At 51.9% G+C, this 17,170-nt stretch overlaps 6 protein-coding genes across 6 annotated transcripts; 3 read left to right on the forward strand and 3 right to left on the reverse strand.

Moving 5' to 3' along the window:
- Positions 1-436: 436 nt before the first annotated feature.
- On the reverse strand, positions 437-4,307 carry COCMIDRAFT_100257 (uncharacterized protein; the record flags this gene model as incomplete). Its single annotated transcript, XM_007691622.1, has 3 exons — positions 437-2,542; positions 2,592-3,582; positions 3,721-4,307. 3 exons carry the CDS (start codon positions 4,305-4,307, stop codon positions 437-439), a joined length of 3,684 nt encoding a protein of 1,227 aa, XP_007689812.1.
- Positions 4,308-5,051: 744 nt separating this feature from the next.
- Positions 5,052-5,658, forward strand: COCMIDRAFT_38404 (uncharacterized protein; the record flags this gene model as incomplete). The annotated part of the gene is made up of 2 exons (XM_007691610.1): positions 5,052-5,265; positions 5,348-5,658. The coding sequence occupies 2 exons, from the start codon at positions 5,052-5,054 to the stop codon at positions 5,656-5,658; spliced, it is 525 nt and encodes a 174-aa protein (XP_007689800.1).
- Positions 5,659-5,826: 168 nt separating this feature from the next.
- Positions 5,827-6,496, reverse strand: COCMIDRAFT_100239 (uncharacterized protein; the record flags this gene model as incomplete). Its single annotated transcript, XM_007691623.1, has 2 exons — positions 5,827-6,193; positions 6,249-6,496. 2 exons carry the CDS (start codon positions 6,494-6,496, stop codon positions 5,827-5,829), a joined length of 615 nt encoding a protein of 204 aa, XP_007689813.1.
- A 410-nt stretch (positions 6,497-6,906) lies between these two features.
- Positions 6,907-7,365, forward strand: COCMIDRAFT_38406 (uncharacterized protein; the record flags this gene model as incomplete). Its single annotated transcript, XM_007691611.1, has 2 exons — positions 6,907-7,149; positions 7,243-7,365. 2 exons carry the CDS (start codon positions 6,907-6,909, stop codon positions 7,363-7,365), a joined length of 366 nt encoding a protein of 121 aa, XP_007689801.1.
- Positions 7,366-10,067: 2,702 nt separating this feature from the next.
- Positions 10,068-11,011, reverse strand: COCMIDRAFT_100272 (uncharacterized protein; the record flags this gene model as incomplete). The annotated part of the gene is made up of 2 exons (XM_007691624.1): positions 10,068-10,501; positions 10,564-11,011. The coding sequence occupies 2 exons, from the start codon at positions 11,009-11,011 to the stop codon at positions 10,068-10,070; spliced, it is 882 nt and encodes a 293-aa protein (XP_007689814.1).
- A 1,605-nt stretch (positions 11,012-12,616) lies between these two features.
- COCMIDRAFT_100171 (uncharacterized protein) lies at positions 12,617-17,099 on the forward strand (the record flags this gene model as incomplete). The annotated part of the gene is made up of 10 exons (XM_007691625.1): positions 12,617-12,945; positions 13,005-13,122; positions 13,187-14,226; positions 15,870-15,939; positions 15,997-16,032; positions 16,092-16,224; positions 16,279-16,377; positions 16,434-16,490; positions 16,538-16,982; positions 17,033-17,099. 10 exons carry the CDS (start codon positions 12,617-12,619, stop codon positions 17,097-17,099), a joined length of 2,394 nt encoding a protein of 797 aa, XP_007689815.1.
- Positions 17,100-17,170: the final 71 nt, after the last annotated feature.

Consider the following 17,170-nt stretch of genomic DNA (forward strand, 5'->3'; position numbering starts at 1 on the left):
TGCAATAGTGCTTGTGTAGGTGATATCTGTTGATTGTGGAAGCCTGAAAACTCTCGCTCGTGCGTTTGGATGTAGATACATCACTAGGTCAAACCTTGATTTCCGCAGAGATGCGTGATGGGGAGAGGAAGAGAAGTGTTGGAGCTTTCAGCCTTGGGATGGGATGTGCTTTGAGCTGGAATGGAAGGTGGCTGTGTTATTGCAAACGCAACCCCGCAGTCGCCAACAGCAGCAAGGCTGGCAGTCGCTGCTTAATCACATCAGACTCGCTACTCTTTTTAGTACAACTTGTGCATCTTCCACAGATAATCAACGGCAAGCAGTAATCGAACTCAAACTTTGGATTGTACAGTGGTGTATATGAGACTTCTCCAGAGAAGGACAATCATTGTTGTTAGTTCAGGACACCCACATCCTACAAGGCACCGTTCTTGATCTACTCAATGACTAGCGACTTCATCGTAACCTCCAACGCGCCCTCGAAATTTCCACTGATGGCATAGATACTCTGCATAGCAAATGCGGCGTCGGTGCTGAAGTCTTCACACCCCCAATTTTCATCTATACATTGGTCCTGTGCTTCCTTCTTCACCTGCTCGCTAAGCGCAATACATCTTTCATATGCAGGGAGCGCCAGCGCAACAAGACCCAAACTGTGCCACATGCGGCCAACGTTGAACTCTGCTTCCTGACGATGAATGGCATATGGGCTTTTGATGCGGAGATCGTAATATCTGTAGACAAAGGACAGACCTTGCTGGATTTGGTACTGCCTGTTTTCTGAGAGGCGTTTCATGGCGTGTTGGATATATGCTACGCCTATGCCCAGATTGATTACTGGATCTTCAGGCGTAAGAGCGAATGCACGGAAGTAGTAGTTTAGTGCCGCCATGTAGCTTCCGCCGCACATTAGAACGTGTGCGTATAACGCAAAGAGCGCGGGGTCGTGGCCCTGGACTTTATCCACATCTTCGATGTTGGCGTTATTTCTGAAACCGCCTTTGGTAGCTTTAGTGCTGAAGTTAAATTCAATGCGTTGTTCCGGGGTAAGCAGTGCATAATCAACCGTCTTTATGTAGCGCATGAGTACTTTGTATGCGGGACCAGTTGCAAAGCCTTCGGGAAAAGAGCATAGACGATTGACGGCGCTGTACAGACGGAAGAGGTCAGTACCAAACGGGTATTCTTTAAGAAGCCAACGTGCTGCAACAGAGGCTTGCGGTGAGTTGTCGGCTGCAAGGGCACAGGTGAGTCGACATATTTGGAGTTGCCGATGGTAGACCTGGGAGCGGTGAAAGATATTGGCCTGGAGGGCAATATCGAGTGTAGCAAAACATTGCTCTTCATCACCCTCACCAGCGAGCAGAATGGCATAACGGCCAAATGCATCACACCATTTATCGAAATGGACACCCCAGAAATCAGTCGGAGGTGTACTGGGCCGTTCTTGGAGTTCAGGGTTTGTCTCGCCGTCTTCGACGTTGTTCGCTACAACAGCAAGTACCATCAGTGCAGATTCTTTCCAAAGGTCTCCGGCTGTTACGCGTCGGAAGTAAGTCATGAGGTCTTCTTTTTTGTTCGAATAAAACAAGTCAAATGTCGAAAATTCTTCAATCAACTCTCGAGTGATAGATAAGACCTCTTTGATAGCTTCTTCGTCTCCATCTTCTGCTGGCCCCCAAATCTCATCCAGTCGTTTGAAACTGGAGACAATTTCTCGATGTTGAGCTCTTGCAGCCTTTAGATCATTGGCAAAGTCTGTAGCAAGCTTTTGAAGTTTACCGCGGAACAGTCTATTTGTAATTGCCCGATACGGCACATCAGTGCCCTCAATCGTAGCTGGCCTGGGATCGACGTCGGGCGCTAGTTCAGCGTCTTCTTCGCGTACATCAAGGAATACCTGGATCTTTGGAGCCTTGGTCCTCTTTGTTCGGAATAGACCTTTCTTGGGTCGTTCAGTAGGGGCGATGATTCCTGGGAGCTCCTTGTTTCCTGTTTCGTTCGCCGAATCATCCTCTTCGTCATTCTGCCCAGTCGCCTTTTGCATCTTCTTTCGGTTCCTTCGTACAGTGCTTTTTCGGACAGCATACCTGCCCCGAGCCTGTCTACGTTGGTTGTAATAGTATACTCTGAGCTCGTCGTAGGCCTGGAAGCCCAGAGCCTTGAGTTTGTGACCATACTTATCGCGGTAAATGGTCTCTGCGCGCTGTCCAGCTTCTTGCCACATGCCCTGGTCTTCGAAGAATTTTGCAAGAATAGCGAGGTCATCGTAGCTTTTCGCTGGCCATTTCTTTAAAATGGGAATAACTTCTGCCGCCTTTTCCGTCCGCCCTTCATTCTTGAAGCAAGTGTGCAAGCCAATGTAGCTCATGAGATTGAACTCTCTAGAGTCATTGCTGAACAATGGCTCATAGAAACGTAGCGCATCCTTGTCGTGACCAGTAGCGTGTAAGGCATCGCCGATAATTCGAAAGAGATCTTCATAGTCCCACATAAGAGCATCTGGACCTTGATCGTCTGGTTCCAACATTTCCAGATGATGCTAATACAATCAGCAGATGTAAGAATCCATCAGCCACTACTGTACTTACCATAGCTTCCTTGAAGTCATCTTTACTTCTACGTAGCCGGAACAACCCAAGTTTGACCCTGATCTCTAGTGGAAGAGTTGAGCCATACTTGGCATCTTGGGACTTCCGCACAAACTGTGGAACAGCGACACGTCTTGGCTCATCTTCAATATCAAACTCGCGGTCGTCGTCAATTTCATCCCAAAACGTCTCGGCATGTCTGCCTTGTTTCCATCGCGAAAGTGATTTCAACTTCGTAACTCCCGTAGCGTAACTACCTGCTCGGTCCAACAGATCAAGATAGATATTGATCAACTCCCAGTCGAGATCATTCGTGACTGGGTCCCGGCCGGGTTGCGTGAACGCATCAATAGCCTCCTCAAAGCTGTCAGTAAGTTTGTGGAGATGTATTTTGGTCTGCCTTGGCGATGCAGTGCCCATCATTGCCATGATCTTCAGCACACTGGTGTCCGGATCTTCTCCCTGCTCTTTACGTGTCTTGAGCATCTTGAGGCCCAGCATCACGCACTTTGAAGAACGTCCTAGTTGTGCCTCAATTTCGAGCTTGTGGCTACGAGCCTCATAGTCGTTGTTGAGCAGGATGATCTCATTCAAGCATGGAAGTATAGCAGCTGACTTGTTCTCATCAGTGAAACGTGGGTGTTGCTCCGGGTCTAACTGTTGGATGCGCTCGATGATAAACTGCCAAAGACCAGGGTCACGCTTTGTTGGCGCGCCAGCTAACAGTACAGCTATGGAATCCTCTTCACGGCCCATTTCAGTGTAAATCTCAGAGGCGATGTTGTAGGCATCAAAAATCTCGGGGTTGAGTTGGATAGCCTGCTGAGCAAACGAAAGGGCTGCCTCATAGTCCTTCTCGATGAATTTGGCGTTGGCCTGTTGCTGCAAGGCTTTCCATTCTGCGCCCGGGTCGGCTACAGCACGGGGACCTCGAGGACCTTTCTCTCTTCCGGGTTTCCCTCGCCTTCTACCCCGTGTAGAACGAGCACCACTATTACCACCCCGCCCTCTGGTTGAAGGGCGGCCTCTTTTGCCCCCACGCCCTCCTCGAGTACTCGAAGTGGGTATGATACCACCCATGGCGGAGCTTTTGGCGGACTTTCTGCTACTACCTTTCCCTCTCTTGTACCTGGCACGCCCTTCCATGTCCTCGAATTCAACACCCAGCTCCATGTCCTCGGGATCACCTTCATCTTGCTGTGCATCTTCGGACGAGTAGTCTGCGTCAACTTCAGAATCGTCTTTCTGAGTTTGCAGTAGCCGTTCTCGCTCTTCCTCTTCTTCAATCATACGTTCATACTCGTCATCTTCGTCGTCGTCATCTTCTTCTTCCTCTTCTTCTGTGCTCTCAAACCCGCGATCATAAATCGAAGAGTGAAATTCACTAGCTTCGGTATACTCATCTTCATCCTCTTGTTCAGGGTTCGCTGGGATGAACCCTTCAAAGACCGCCGGTCCACTAGTAGTGTAAGCCCTATTAAATGGATCTTGAAAATTTCCACTGGTAAAAGGTGGCAAAGACTCGTCTTCTTCTAAATCTTCTACGGCGTCTAGTGGAATTAAAGGTATGTACGGATTTCGGGTCGGCGGTTGATGGTGGAATTGAGAAGGCTGAAAGTCAGGTTGGTGGTACACTGAGTGGGAAGGAAACGGCAGCCCATTTTGTGGGAACTGAACAGGATATTGCTGTCTGCCATGCTGCGCAGCTGGCTGCATCAAGTTGGAGGTATCATCTTCGAAGGTACCCGGAACCGGTGGGAAGCCTCCATGGTCCTCATGATGCTCAGGGTTCCATTGCCTGAAGTACTCATGATCCGGGTTCATTGTGGGCTCTAATACTGCGCGCTTGCATTAGTTGACAACTGTTAGTGGTAGATCAATGCAGCATCTGATACCGAGAGGCTGGTGGTGAGGAAAGCTTTGTGAAGCAGGGATTGTTTTCGTTCTAAGAGGCTAGCGTCCGTGCTTTGCGCTACGTACTAGGACATATCGTGCAGCCAGGTCGCGTGCCAGCTTACCTCCAGAGCAGCATACCGGTTTCTCTAATCACATTGCTGGTCAGTATTGAGGTTTCAGTGTCTGAGGAAACACCGGAGGATCTGGCAGGATAACTCGACGCATACCCTGAACCCATGCTACTTACCGCCAATTCAAACTATGTTGATTGGTAGTATTTTGGCGCCATCCATGGAGATGGCACCAAGAGAACATCGATGCCGATTTACCGACAATGGTCTAGCCTTTTCACTTATTCTTTTGGGTCCAATAGAAGAGCCCAATATGCGCTACATCTAGGCCCTCGGCAATGCTACTAGGAAGTATAAGTGGAGAGGGGTTATATCGTTTGGTTTCAGGGCCATAGCAGCTTCGCCGCACACAAAACGCGCCACAACTCGTCTGGAAATATAGATAACCATCTTCTCAGTACAACTGTTTGTTTCAGAACACCATACCTCAGCCATGTTTAACAGCTTTATCATATGCAGCTTCGCCTACGCGTCTCTCGCCTTCGCTGCCAGTATACCACAGCATAAAGTACAGCAGCCCCTTCTCCCCGATCATCAAGCAGGTGGATTGAAGCCGAACAATATCCACGTCATGTTGGCATTTATTGAGAGCGGAGGAAATATGCAAAAGCTGGCGGAAATCCCACTAAACACACGGATCGTCGCTGGTACGTTACTTTGACGTTGGAGCTGGAGCTTCCAACCATATGCTCATCTCAGATAAGCTCCCTGCCTATCTGTAGACTGTAGCAGCAGTAAATCCTCCCCAGGAGCCACTGACACTGCGGTTAGGCCTTAACATACCAAATCGTCTAAGTGCTATCAAAATTGCTATGGCAGTCACAGTCGAAGACCGTTCGATATCACTAGAACGCCTGGACAAGATCATGTGCAGAATCACGCCAAAGACGGATGCCAAAGAGAAAGAGGCAATGAAAGGCGAAGGGAAGCCAGATGAGCTGCCGTGGTTCATGTTGAGGGACGGCACGGTCGAACTCGAAGATAGTTCGTCGCAATGGTTTCTTGGAGGCAGAGCGATACAAAGCTTCGAGTGCCGTTAACGCACCACAGTGATGATGACTGAGCAGACTGTTTGACGTCCGATCCAAATGCTAATGTATAATGCTCTATGCTCTCTCTCTGGGTATATTAAAACGATGCTTCGATGCCAATCGATATGTCCAAGTCAGGCGAACCCAAACGCCTATTATGCAAAGGATGGAGAGTGATCAGACGTTATTGTCCCCTTCATTCATGCCAACCATTTCGTATTCCCCCGCGCCGTCCCTCCCTCTACCCCTGCCCCTGCCCCTAGACTCGCCGCCCTCTTCTTCGGCCGCCGGTTGCGGTTGCGGTTGTGGTCGCGCGGGCGTCTTGCTTCCAAAGTTGATGGGTCTCAGTTCCCGCCACTGGCATGCCCATACACCCAAGGAAGTCATGAGGGTCGCGCTGCATATCTGTAATGCCCACCAGAAGAGGTTCGCGGGTATAGCGTGCGTGTATAAGGAGGTGACGACCAAGTGTATAAAGTGCACAGTAAAGGCAAAGTCAAGGACGAGCTTGGAGCGGGCGATGAGGAGCAGTATGAAAATGGCACTGTGGCGTGTCAGATGATTGCACAACTCCACGAGGCGCGTAGGTGAGGGCTTACCAGGCGAGGCTATTCAACATCCAGACCAGGCCCAATGTCCATCCAACCGTGGTATCTCCGCTCAGGCTCTGCCAGTTGAAGAGAAGATCCAGGCTGACCTCCTTGCCCGCTACCAGAGCAGTGAAGAGAATAAGGATCCCGGCGCATGCATAGTACGCGAGTTGCAGGAGGACAATCTGGGAGAGGATGCGGATTGGCGAGAGATCCGCGAGTGCACCGGGTCGAGGGGGGCGGCGTCGGCGTGGCATGAATCCGCTGGCGATACGCTATGGCATGGGCATATGGAGTGGAGAGTCCCAAGGTCACGTTAGTTGGTCCTGTATTACTAGTTGACAAAGTTGCCTGTTCGCCGATGGTTCGCTGGAAGGGTTCGGCGAAACGTGGAGCGTCAGCGCCGATGTCATACTACTTAGCGTGGGAACTTTTGCCAAGCACCAATTCGACATTCTGCTCTGCATTAATACAGACAGCCCTGCCCACCAGCTCTACCAAAGAGCCTTGCGCTATACACTCTACGAAAGTACGCAATCCTAGGACCTAATCCATGTGGAATATTCATCCCGCTCCGGTCTGACACGTGCGCCAGCTTCAACCTCTTACCTCCGCATCCATCTCCGACTCCGCAGCGCCCTTCTCCGCAACTTGACATTCCACAACCATGGGCTGGTTCGGCTCAAGTTCAAGGGACGACTCCGGCGTCAAGAAGACAGAAGGCGGCGCATTCGAGTCGCCCTCACGTTCAAATCGCAAACAATGCTACGCAGCACGCGACGCCTTTTTCGAATGCCTCGACAAGAACAACGTTCTGGATAGCATAAATACAAAGTCTGGAAGGGACAAGGCTGCAAGCTTCTGTGGACAGCTAGACAAAGAATTCGAGAAGAACTGCGCACATAGCTGGGTGAGTTGATACTTAGTCTAGTGTTGGGTGACTACATCACATGTCTAGGACGACAGGGATGGATGGGGGGAGAGGAATGCTAACAGATACCAGGTCGAATACTTCAAGAAGCAACGAGTGGTCAACTACCAACGCGAGCAAACCATCAAAAAGATTGAAATGCAAGGCGGCGAGATTACAGCACCACAGTTACCTCTACCAAGTCAGAACAGGTAGTTCGCGGCGCTGCTAGAAGATTTGCTCATCTGCCCTGAGCAATAGTCTTGTTTCTTCTTTGACGCCGCTCATGACCCTGTACAATATGTACGATATGTAGTATTAGCAGTAGTATAAGTAAATATACACGATTCTCTAGCCTGCTTGTAGATGAGCAGGGTCGGCATGGCATGCACCACAGAAACAAGAGCCAGCTTGACTCAAAATGGTATGTAACTCCAAACCTTGCCATAATATACATCAAGGTTGCATATAGTGAAAGGGCCAACAAGGTCGGCACTTCTTCACCCTCCAGCGTGCGTCACATGCAAAGTGCTCCTCCCCCATCACAATCTCCACGCCTCTTTAATCAAGAGGCCCATGCACATGTACTTGCAGTCGGTAAATATGCATGCCCCAATGCAACAGAACAAAGCCCGAACTATTCACCTGCGAACTTGTTTCTCACTTATAAAGATTAGTCAAAACAAGTCCGAATAGATACGGACATGGATGCTGAGGCCGACTAGATGCGCACTTGAAACCCTATTGCCTCCATACATGTCAAGCGCCAACATGGCACAATGTCGTCACACGGCCCCGAAACCATGCAGGCGCATCTCCGAGAGAAATTGCAGCCGGCAAACTATACGTACCCCCAACGAAATGAAACATGATCACCGAGTTGGGCAAGCAAGGTTTTGCTAGTACTAGCAGGTAGAAATAAATTGCTACCGGACACACGTGCACCAAACCATTCAGCCCCATGACCAACACTCATCTACGTACTACTATGTAGAAATACCCAACCAAAATTAACCAAGCGTGCACATTCCCCTCTAGCTCCCCTGCACTCCAGACGCACGACCCTCCAGGTACATTATTCATCAAGGAGCAACCATACCGAGTGATCCCCCCGTCCGAATCTCATCAGCATCTACTTACATCCCGTGTCTTGGCACTCCACTTGTCCCGTGCGTATTCTGCCTCGGTCGCAAATACCGAACAAAGAGAAAGTAAAGGAAATGGTAAGGATAAAGGTTAAGTGTACCCGTTTGGGAGAAGAGCTAGCGCAATACCTACATATACATGTAAACAAGTACCCTTATTGCTTCCGGGCAAAAAAAAAAGCAGGTCGTGACTCGTCTTGGCAGATACATATGTAGAAGTCGTTGCTCAGAGAAATCCCATTTGGGGGTGAAGGATTGGGCAAGCGAAAGCACAGAAACAGACAGACAGACAGACAGAGAGCGTTGAGCCAGGGTCAAAAAATACCCCCCCCCCCAAAAAAAAATCAAGAAACGTCGCATGTAAGACGGAGTATGCGCCGTTGCAGCGAGGCGAACAGGGGGAACAAAAGTAAAACAGTAAGCTAAAAAGGGTTCCTGCAAACAGAGTTTAAGTTACGCACGTAAGGGCCATTCGAAACGGCCGAACGAACAAGGGGAAGGAAGGGGAGCAGGAAGGTCTGTGTACCATAACCTAGATATCCGTAAACGTCTTTTTTTTTGGGGGGGGCGGAACGAAAGGGAAGCAAGGATGGAAGAGGGACGGACGGACGGGGAAAAGGATTACCGGTCAGCACAAGCACAAGCGCAAGCACATACACACCACATATACACGAAAAAATGACCCGAGGCTGGGGTGTAAGGGTTATCAAACAAGGACGACGAATCGGGCAAATTTTCTGAAGAAGTCTAAGAAAAGGGAAGAAAAAAAAGAGGAACCTGCAATCGGGGGAGGGAGGGAAGGAAGGAAGGGGGGGTGGGACCGTTGGTTGCCAGATTGGAACCACTTTATCGCACACATGGATTCCCTTTTTCCCTTTTTCCCTTTTCCCCTCCTTCCTTCCCGCCCTTGTCACTTTTTCCCCGCGACTTGACTGACGACCCGCTTCTCTAACGTCGCTTCGCGCGTGAACAAGGCGAAAAGCAAATCTTCACAAAAACGAACAAAGCAAAAGCAAAAGAGGTCACAAAATTAAAAGAAATAGATTGTGCGTGACTACAAAATGTGCTCTCACAAACACACAAGTACACATAGTGCAAGCAAAGCAAAGTAAAGCAAAAACAAAAAGACCACCTGCCATCCATAGTTTACCTAATGCATCTGTATATTAAATACTTGATTGGCTACCACTATACTTTCCAAACCCACCCGCCCCCTCCCTCCTCCCCAAGATAAGGCGTTGGCAGCATTTTAGCCGCAGCATCGAGCAGCAAGGCCCCAAATCGCGCCACCTGGTCAGAGTTTGTCGGGTTCGGCGAGATCTGAGCTTTATTTGTCTCGGTTATCTCTCTCCTGTGTGCAGAACCGAAGACGTGTGCCGCTGACCCCACCTTTGCCCACCTGTCACACACCCACACATCTCATGACTTCATGACCGAGTCAAGTCCATTTTGGCCCTTTCCCTTCTTTTTCCCGCCCTTTTTCTTACCCCTCTATTGGCTCTCTGTCTCCTACGCCCGCGCGGAGGCTATTCCGCCCTTTTTGTGGTTGCCAACATGAACGGTATGTGTGCATGCATAGTATGTGAGTAGTATATGCATACTAAGTATGTGTGTGCGTAATGCAACCTCGTACTACCTTTGATTGCGGAATTCCCGTGTGTCCTTGCATCTGAAACGTGGCACACGCGACTCTTGATTTCTCTGCTGCGCCTCATTCCTGATGATCTTTTTTTTGGGGGGGGGGGGAAGTGGTAGTCAAATCTTGTCCCCCATTCACCACTTTGTTGGCCAAATGGTGGCAGGATCAAACTCGCGCCTAAAAATGTCCACGTCAGACATGCAGCCCTTGCTTGGTGATCCGACCATGCTACTGTCAATGGCAAAGACTACATCCTGGAATGCGCCATGGAACTCTTCTTCCTCAAAGAGTAATTGTCTCCACATGCACGCTACCTCCTGCGCCGGGTTGCGGAAGATAGGTCCGAGACCAAACGCGCCCAAAACCAAGTTTCGGTGGCCGCAGTAGGATGCGATGCGCAGCACTGCTCGCATCTTTTCTCGCATCAACTCTCTTTCTTGTGCAAATGAGTACTTGCAACCGCTCTCGTCAAGTTTTGGGCGCCGAACTGGAGCGACTGATATCACGGGAAGTGAGGCCATGTCTGCAAAAGGTGCATAGTCTTGCTCCGGACCGGCTCTGAAAACGTCTGTGGCTTGTTAGTAGGGAGTCTCGTGCCGAGGCAGACTTTTGGCTAGCACCCCAACATACACACTTCGGGAGAGTAGATGCCACCTCTTTGTGGGATGGGGTAGAAATTCTCTTCGACGCCTAATTGTGCGTTCCAGGGCATGGTGAGGGCGTGGACCAAGTTGCTTCTCCGCGCAAAGCATTCTTCTGGGGCCATGAGGCCAGATTCCCAGTCGCCACCTGCGCGCTTTTCGTTGGCTACATTGACCACAGGAATTCTTTTGCAGTTTGGGTCGGCATTGAGAGCACTCTGGTACCAGCCCAGGGCATAGTTGACGGGGTCGCCCTCCATGACTGCGACTCTGGTGCGTTGTGATGAGCGCTTGTCGACATTGACTCGTATTTGTGCGGAATCTGGGTAGAGATATGACGTCTTGGAGTCTCGAATGTAGTGTTTCCAAATGTGAGGCATCCATACTCGCTTTGCTTCGGCTGCTATTTCAGAGGGTTTTGGTCTTGATTGTGGCATGACGATGGTGACGTAGGTGGAGGGTTGGCTGTTTTGTGGGCTGAAGCTGGCAGATCAGCAAGGGAAGGTAAGTCGAAGGACGAGTCTGGAGAAACAATGGCACAGAGGGGGGAGGGCGAGCGTAGTGATTGTACAGCCGCACGAGACTTGAGTAAAGCAGTGCGGGGAAGGGAGAGGGAGAGGGAGTGAGGGCCTGTGACCAGACGGCGCCAGGCCGGCCAAGGGACAGTATATCAGTCAAAGGCGGGTTTTGCAACGGGCGTGTAATAAGGCAAGCTAGATCGTAGCCCCAGATCGAGTCGGCGACTAGACTGGGGCAGCAGAAATGCACCAGCTACAGAAGCGGCAGTCGTCTGCGTGAATCTGGCAGACCCCTGTGGGATTGGGCGGGCGAGGGGTGGCATTCTCGCAGCAGACACGGGGACAGTGGTTGGAGGCATGGAGACATGATGCATGTACTAGGTGGCCGGTAGCAGCCGTGCCGTGTGTTTGCAAGCCTGGTCCTGGTGCTGGGGGCACTGCTGTGAACCCAGCCAGCTGCCAGGCACCTGAAGCCACAAAGAGCCGTGTTGGGTTTGCTGGGACGGGCAAGGCAGGGATGCGTGGCTGAATCGATCGGCCAGACCTCGAAGCGATCTGCATTGGGTTGGAAGCGGGTTAGAAGGATCTGGCGGCGCTGGGCAGCCGATGATGACAGCTTACTAGCACTTGGTAACCAAGATCCTGCACGATATAGCGCCGCAGCAATAGCGTCGGCACTAGAATCCAGATGCAGGGCACCATGGCACAGGTCCTGCCATCGAATCAATCGCGGCGTACCGTCGAGCCCGCCACACGTAGCCGGGCCACTGTGCCACAAAGTGCGTGTTTCCCTCACCGCCAGCCAGGTGGCACCAGCAGGCAAAGAGCGACGGCAACGACAAAGGGCCACGGCGTCATCGGGCCCTTGCTGCGGGACATGGCCGTCCGGGAGGACGAAAACGGCGGTGATGGCGGAGGGGGGGACTGCTTACATACGTGTGGGTATACATCCATTCATATACATACACATGTACATTATACATACGTAGGTGTGTATACATGTTTGCTTTTGCCAGCGAGCTGTGGCGGCTGTAGTGGTGTGTGTGTATGTGTATACGTATGTATGTGTGTTTGTCTGTATGTAAAAGAGCCAGGGCTGAATCTCGTGCTGCAAAGTATGTTAGGAAAAAAAAAGGCTGTACGGAGAGCGTGTATGTAGTAAGGATGTATGCATGCATGTACGTACGTAAGTAAGGATGATTCCCAGTCGATACATACTAAGTAAGCGTCCAAGTCGTTACTTACTCGTGTAAATTACTCCCCTGCTCGCAGCTAGCGGTTCAGGGCAGGTGGCCTGTCGCCCACACGAACGATTGACGAGCGCCCTGTGCCTGCGCCCAAGAACGGCCAGGCTGACGCGATCCTAGCGCGGGGCCCAAGCGCCAGCTCGCTTTTTCCAAGCTTCGCTTCCTAATGCTAAGTACATACACAACATCAACGGCCACGGCCACGGCAACGCCCATTGCTGTTTGTTATCACACGCTACACCGCACTTCTCGACAGGTGCAATCTGCCGCCGCGTAAATGAGGGGCGTCCTGCGCCCGCTGACGACTCCTGTCCGCCCTCAGCGTACCTCTCCAAATCACAGCGTCGCTTCTCCCTGGCCTCGTGCATGGCCGACATGTCGTCCTCGCTGCACTTCAACATTTCGCCCCAGCACCATTGCTGAGCTGTTGAGGCCCTCTGCACACTCGCCCTCTGCACGCCCTCCTCCCCCGCATGGTGCTACCCTGACGGTCAACGGCTATGTGCGCACTGTGCGCAAGCAGAAGCGAATTGCTTTTGCCGCCATTGGAGACGGCTCGACGTTGCGCACCGTCCAGGCCGTCCTCCCTCCCCAGCTAGCAGAAGGGTCAGTCGCCCGCCTCTACTGCTACTCGTCCAGGCGCTGACAAGCCGCTCCATCATCAGGCTCTCAACCGGCGTTGCAGTCACAGCCACCGGCAAATGGACGCCATCGCCAGGCCAAGGACAGTCTCATGAGCTCCAGGTCACTGATGTGCGCATATTGGGAGACAACGATGCCACCGTGAGTTTGCTACCGTGACCTGCAGTGACCGTCTTCACCCTCTGATTGCGTTACTCCGTCTCAGACCTACCCAATACAGAAAAAGTTCCAGACCGCAGAGTTTCTTCGCACCCTCCCGCATCTGCGAAGTCGACTGCCGTTCAACTCGCTTATCCTACGGTTGAGGTCTCTGGTCACAGCTCAAGTAACAAACTACTTTGCGAAACACGACTTTGTCCAATGCCATCCGCCAATCATCACGTCTTCGGATTGCGAGGGCGCAGGCGAGGTCTTTACTGTGGCGCCTGAAGCAGCACCATCTACTCAGGATCAAATCTCCGCCAACCAGGCTAAACCCCATCAAGACTTATTTTTTGGCTCTCCAAAGTACCTGACAGTCTCGAGTCAGCTCCACCTTGAGGCCCTAGCTCAGTCAGTGAACAAGGTCTGGACTCTGTCCCCCACGTTCCGTGCCGAAAAGAGTGATACGGCTCGTCATCTTAGTGAGTTTTACATGCTAGAAGCCGAAATGGCCTTTGTCGACGACGTCAATGTCGTCATGGACACGGTAGAGGACATGTTGCGCTCCATTGCTTCCGAGCTGCAAACTTCGGTTGTAGGCCAGGAGCTCCTCGAGGCGCGGGCGCGGGATCAGGAACAGGAGAGCGCATCGGTGTCGCACGCTGCGCTAGCACAACGGTGGCAGGGGCTGGTAGCCGGGCCGTGGCCAAGGATTACCTACAAAGCCGCCGTACAGCACCTTCAGGACGCTATATCTCAAGGCAAGGCCGAATTCGAGTTCGCGCCTGGCCATGAAGACGGCCTCCAGACTGAACATGAACGTTTCCTGGCTGAAAGCATAGGCAATGGCGGGCCTGTTTTCGTCACTGATTACCCACGTAACATCAAGCCATTCTACATGGCGCCGTCGACGGGTGCGGCAGCTGGTGACGGCGCAGCATCAACAGTCGCGTGCTTCGACTTACTCGTGCCCGAGATTTGTGAGCTTGTGGGGGGCTCGATGCGTGAACACAGGCTGCCCGATCTTGTCCAGTCCATGGAGGCCCACGGCCTCGGACACACGACTGATGAATCGACTGACGCATCAGACGGCTCCCTACAGTGGTATGTCGACCTCCGGAGATACGGCAGCGTCCCGCATGGCGGGTTTGGCCTTGGGTTTGATCGGCTTCTGTGCTACCTGGCGGGTGTTTCTAATATCAGAGATGTAGTCAGCTTTCCCCGGTGGCACAAGCGGTGCGACTGCTGATACGCAGTTGAAATTGGAGGACCTCTAGTATCTCGGATCACGACATTGTAGTGTTGACCAACATGGTGCTTTGTAACGTGCCATGAAGGGTGCTGGAGATTATTGCTTGTTGTAGTGATCGAGACCGAGGGCCTATTGTACCTGTGCGCTGCACCCATCCTCTGGTGAGACCAAGCGGGCTAGCCCACCAAACGAGCCACCTTTGCCACGAAATATAACCACGACCACAGCATTGTTTTGAACAAAACTCGGATGCGATGAATCCGCTAATTCCGAGTTTACAATATCAAAGTGCATATGAAGTAAGGTACTACTAGTGGTGTTGCAGCAGGAGCAGCTACAAGGGCTTCAAGCAGGCTTCATACAGTCGGTACCGGGCGATTTTATTTCCGGCTTAGACCGACCGAGAGGCACCACTGCTCCGAATCCCGGCGGGCCGAAGCCGCACCGACTTTGGGGCTGCAAACACGAGTGTTCAAAATTCATTTACGCTCTCATACTACTATTATACATATGGCAAAGCTTGTTGCTTTGATTCATTATCATTCGCGCAATAGTAAAATGTTGTTAGTTTTTATGTCGCATTTGGTTAGCCATGGCAGTGGAGGCCTATGCTCCTGATTTGATGCCGATATTGGCCATTAATCAGCCAGAGGGCCTAGAGTAGAGTAGAGTAGAAAAGAATAGAATAGAGTAGTACGCTACCGTGAGCCACTGGCAGCGAGGTGGGGGGTGGCAGAGTCATGCTGCACCACCACTCAACACAAGCTTTTGTAGAATACAATTCGTGTAGGCTGCGCCCGCGAAACAGGCGTCGTGGCTGGCCTGAGACGTGGGCGGAGATGATCTGATAAGATACGGGGGTGAGCTACCACAACTCTACTCGCCTCGCCTCGCATCCCCGGCAGGCTTTCGCAGATACTCGCTGTCGCACTCAGAATGTACTCCATCTCTGCGGCCACGTGCAAATTTGTTTGGATGCATTTGCCGCAGTGGTGGCGGCTGGCCAGTCGAGAGACACGCAAATGAAGCATGTCTGTATGTACATAGATACAGCCTCCTGGCACGCATACGCATTGGCTTGCACACACACACACAGAGAGCCATCCATCAGGCGCCGGCATCGCAGCGACTGATAACAACGGCCAAGTTGATGGTCGATAGAGTCAAACCCCGGCCGCCGCGTTTTAGGTCTGACGTCTCGGCGTTCGGCTGAAGTCATCTCGCGCTTCCGTTACTAGTTGCAAACAAAAGTGACAACTTCAATTTCCCACGAGCGTCAACCCACCGCCGTCGCCCTCTTGCACCACCCTGGGACCTATCACGAACCCTTCCCAACCGTCTCTCTTCAAGCCGCCAACCTGGAATCCGCGGCACCTGCAGCCGGCCGTCTTATGGCCCCCCATGATCCACCAGCAGTTCCTGTCGAAGAAGAGCACGAGTACAGCTCCATTGCACCGCCGCCATGAAAGACACCAATCGCTAACTTGCGCGCCAGCTATGAAGCACTCCCACCCAATTTCTCCCTCACAGCGAACATGCTCGCAGGCGCGTTTGCGGGTGTCGCCGTACGTCCTCCGGAGTCGCCGCCATCCATGAACTCGCCCCAACTGACTTGACGACAGGAACACTCGGTGATGTATCCAGTAGATTTGCTCAAGGTGCGCAACATGCCTTTCACTTCCTCGCAGCCTGCGAGCCATGCGCTGACTGTCGACAGACCAGAATGCAGATCGTCAACCCCTCGCCAAGCGCCATGTATAGTGGTATTTCGAACGCCATGGTCACCATATCCCGAGCCGAAGGGTTCTGGTCGTTATGGAGAGGCTTGTCTAGTGTTGTAATGGGTGCAGGTAGGCAAGGCAACTGCGTAGACCATGGCCAAGTGTAGCTGACGGATTGTACAGGCCCCGCGCATGCTGTCTATTTTGCATCGTACGAGGCCACGAAGCATGCTCTCGGCGGAAACGAAGGAGAGAGCCACGAACACCACCCTCTTGCAGCAGGTGCGCAGTGCCCACTCCCATCAGCATTCTAGCGAGCACTTGCTAACTGTCAATAGCTGCTAGCGGTGCCGCAGCCACCATTTCCAGTGATGCATTGATGAATCCGTTTGACGGTAAGAGGCACATTACCGCAGCGTCCCGCGTCTACTGAACCCCGCAGTCATAAAACAACGCATGCAAATGCACGGCTCGATATACAAGTCTGTCCCGCAATGCGCCCGAGAGGTCCTCCGCACAGAGGGCATTGGCGCATTCTACGTTTCCTACCCCACAACACTATGCATGACGGTCCCCTTTACGGCTCTACAATTCATGGCATACGAATCTCTATCCAAAGTCATGAACCCTACCGGCCGATACGATCCCTATACACATTGCTTCGCGGGCGGCGTTGCAGGTGGATTTGCAGCAGGCCTTACCACACCACTCGATGTTATCAAGACGCTGTTACAAACGCGAGGAAATGCTAGGGATGTGGAATTGAAGAACGTCTCGGGTTTGGTACAAGCTGCAAAGATCATCCACCAAAGAGAAGGATATAGAGGATATTTCCGTGGCTTGAAGCCTCGAATCATCACCACGATGCCTAGCACTGCCATTTGCTGGTAAGTTCTCTTGCAACTCGCCTAGTCTGGTAATTTCTAACCCAAAGCAGGTCTGCATACGAGATGGCGAAGGCCTTCTTTATTCGGAGAAGTACGAACTCGTCCACGGCTATATAACGAGACGACGATGCACACTGGCCCCTTTCCCAGGCCTCATTTACAAAAATCGCTAGAGCATGACGGTGCGC

The sequence above is a fragment of the Bipolaris oryzae genome (assembly GCF_000523455.1).
Source record: "Bipolaris oryzae ATCC 44560 unplaced genomic scaffold scaffold_104, whole genome shotgun sequence".
Classification (NCBI taxonomy): domain Eukaryota; kingdom Fungi; phylum Ascomycota; class Dothideomycetes; order Pleosporales; family Pleosporaceae; genus Bipolaris; species Bipolaris oryzae.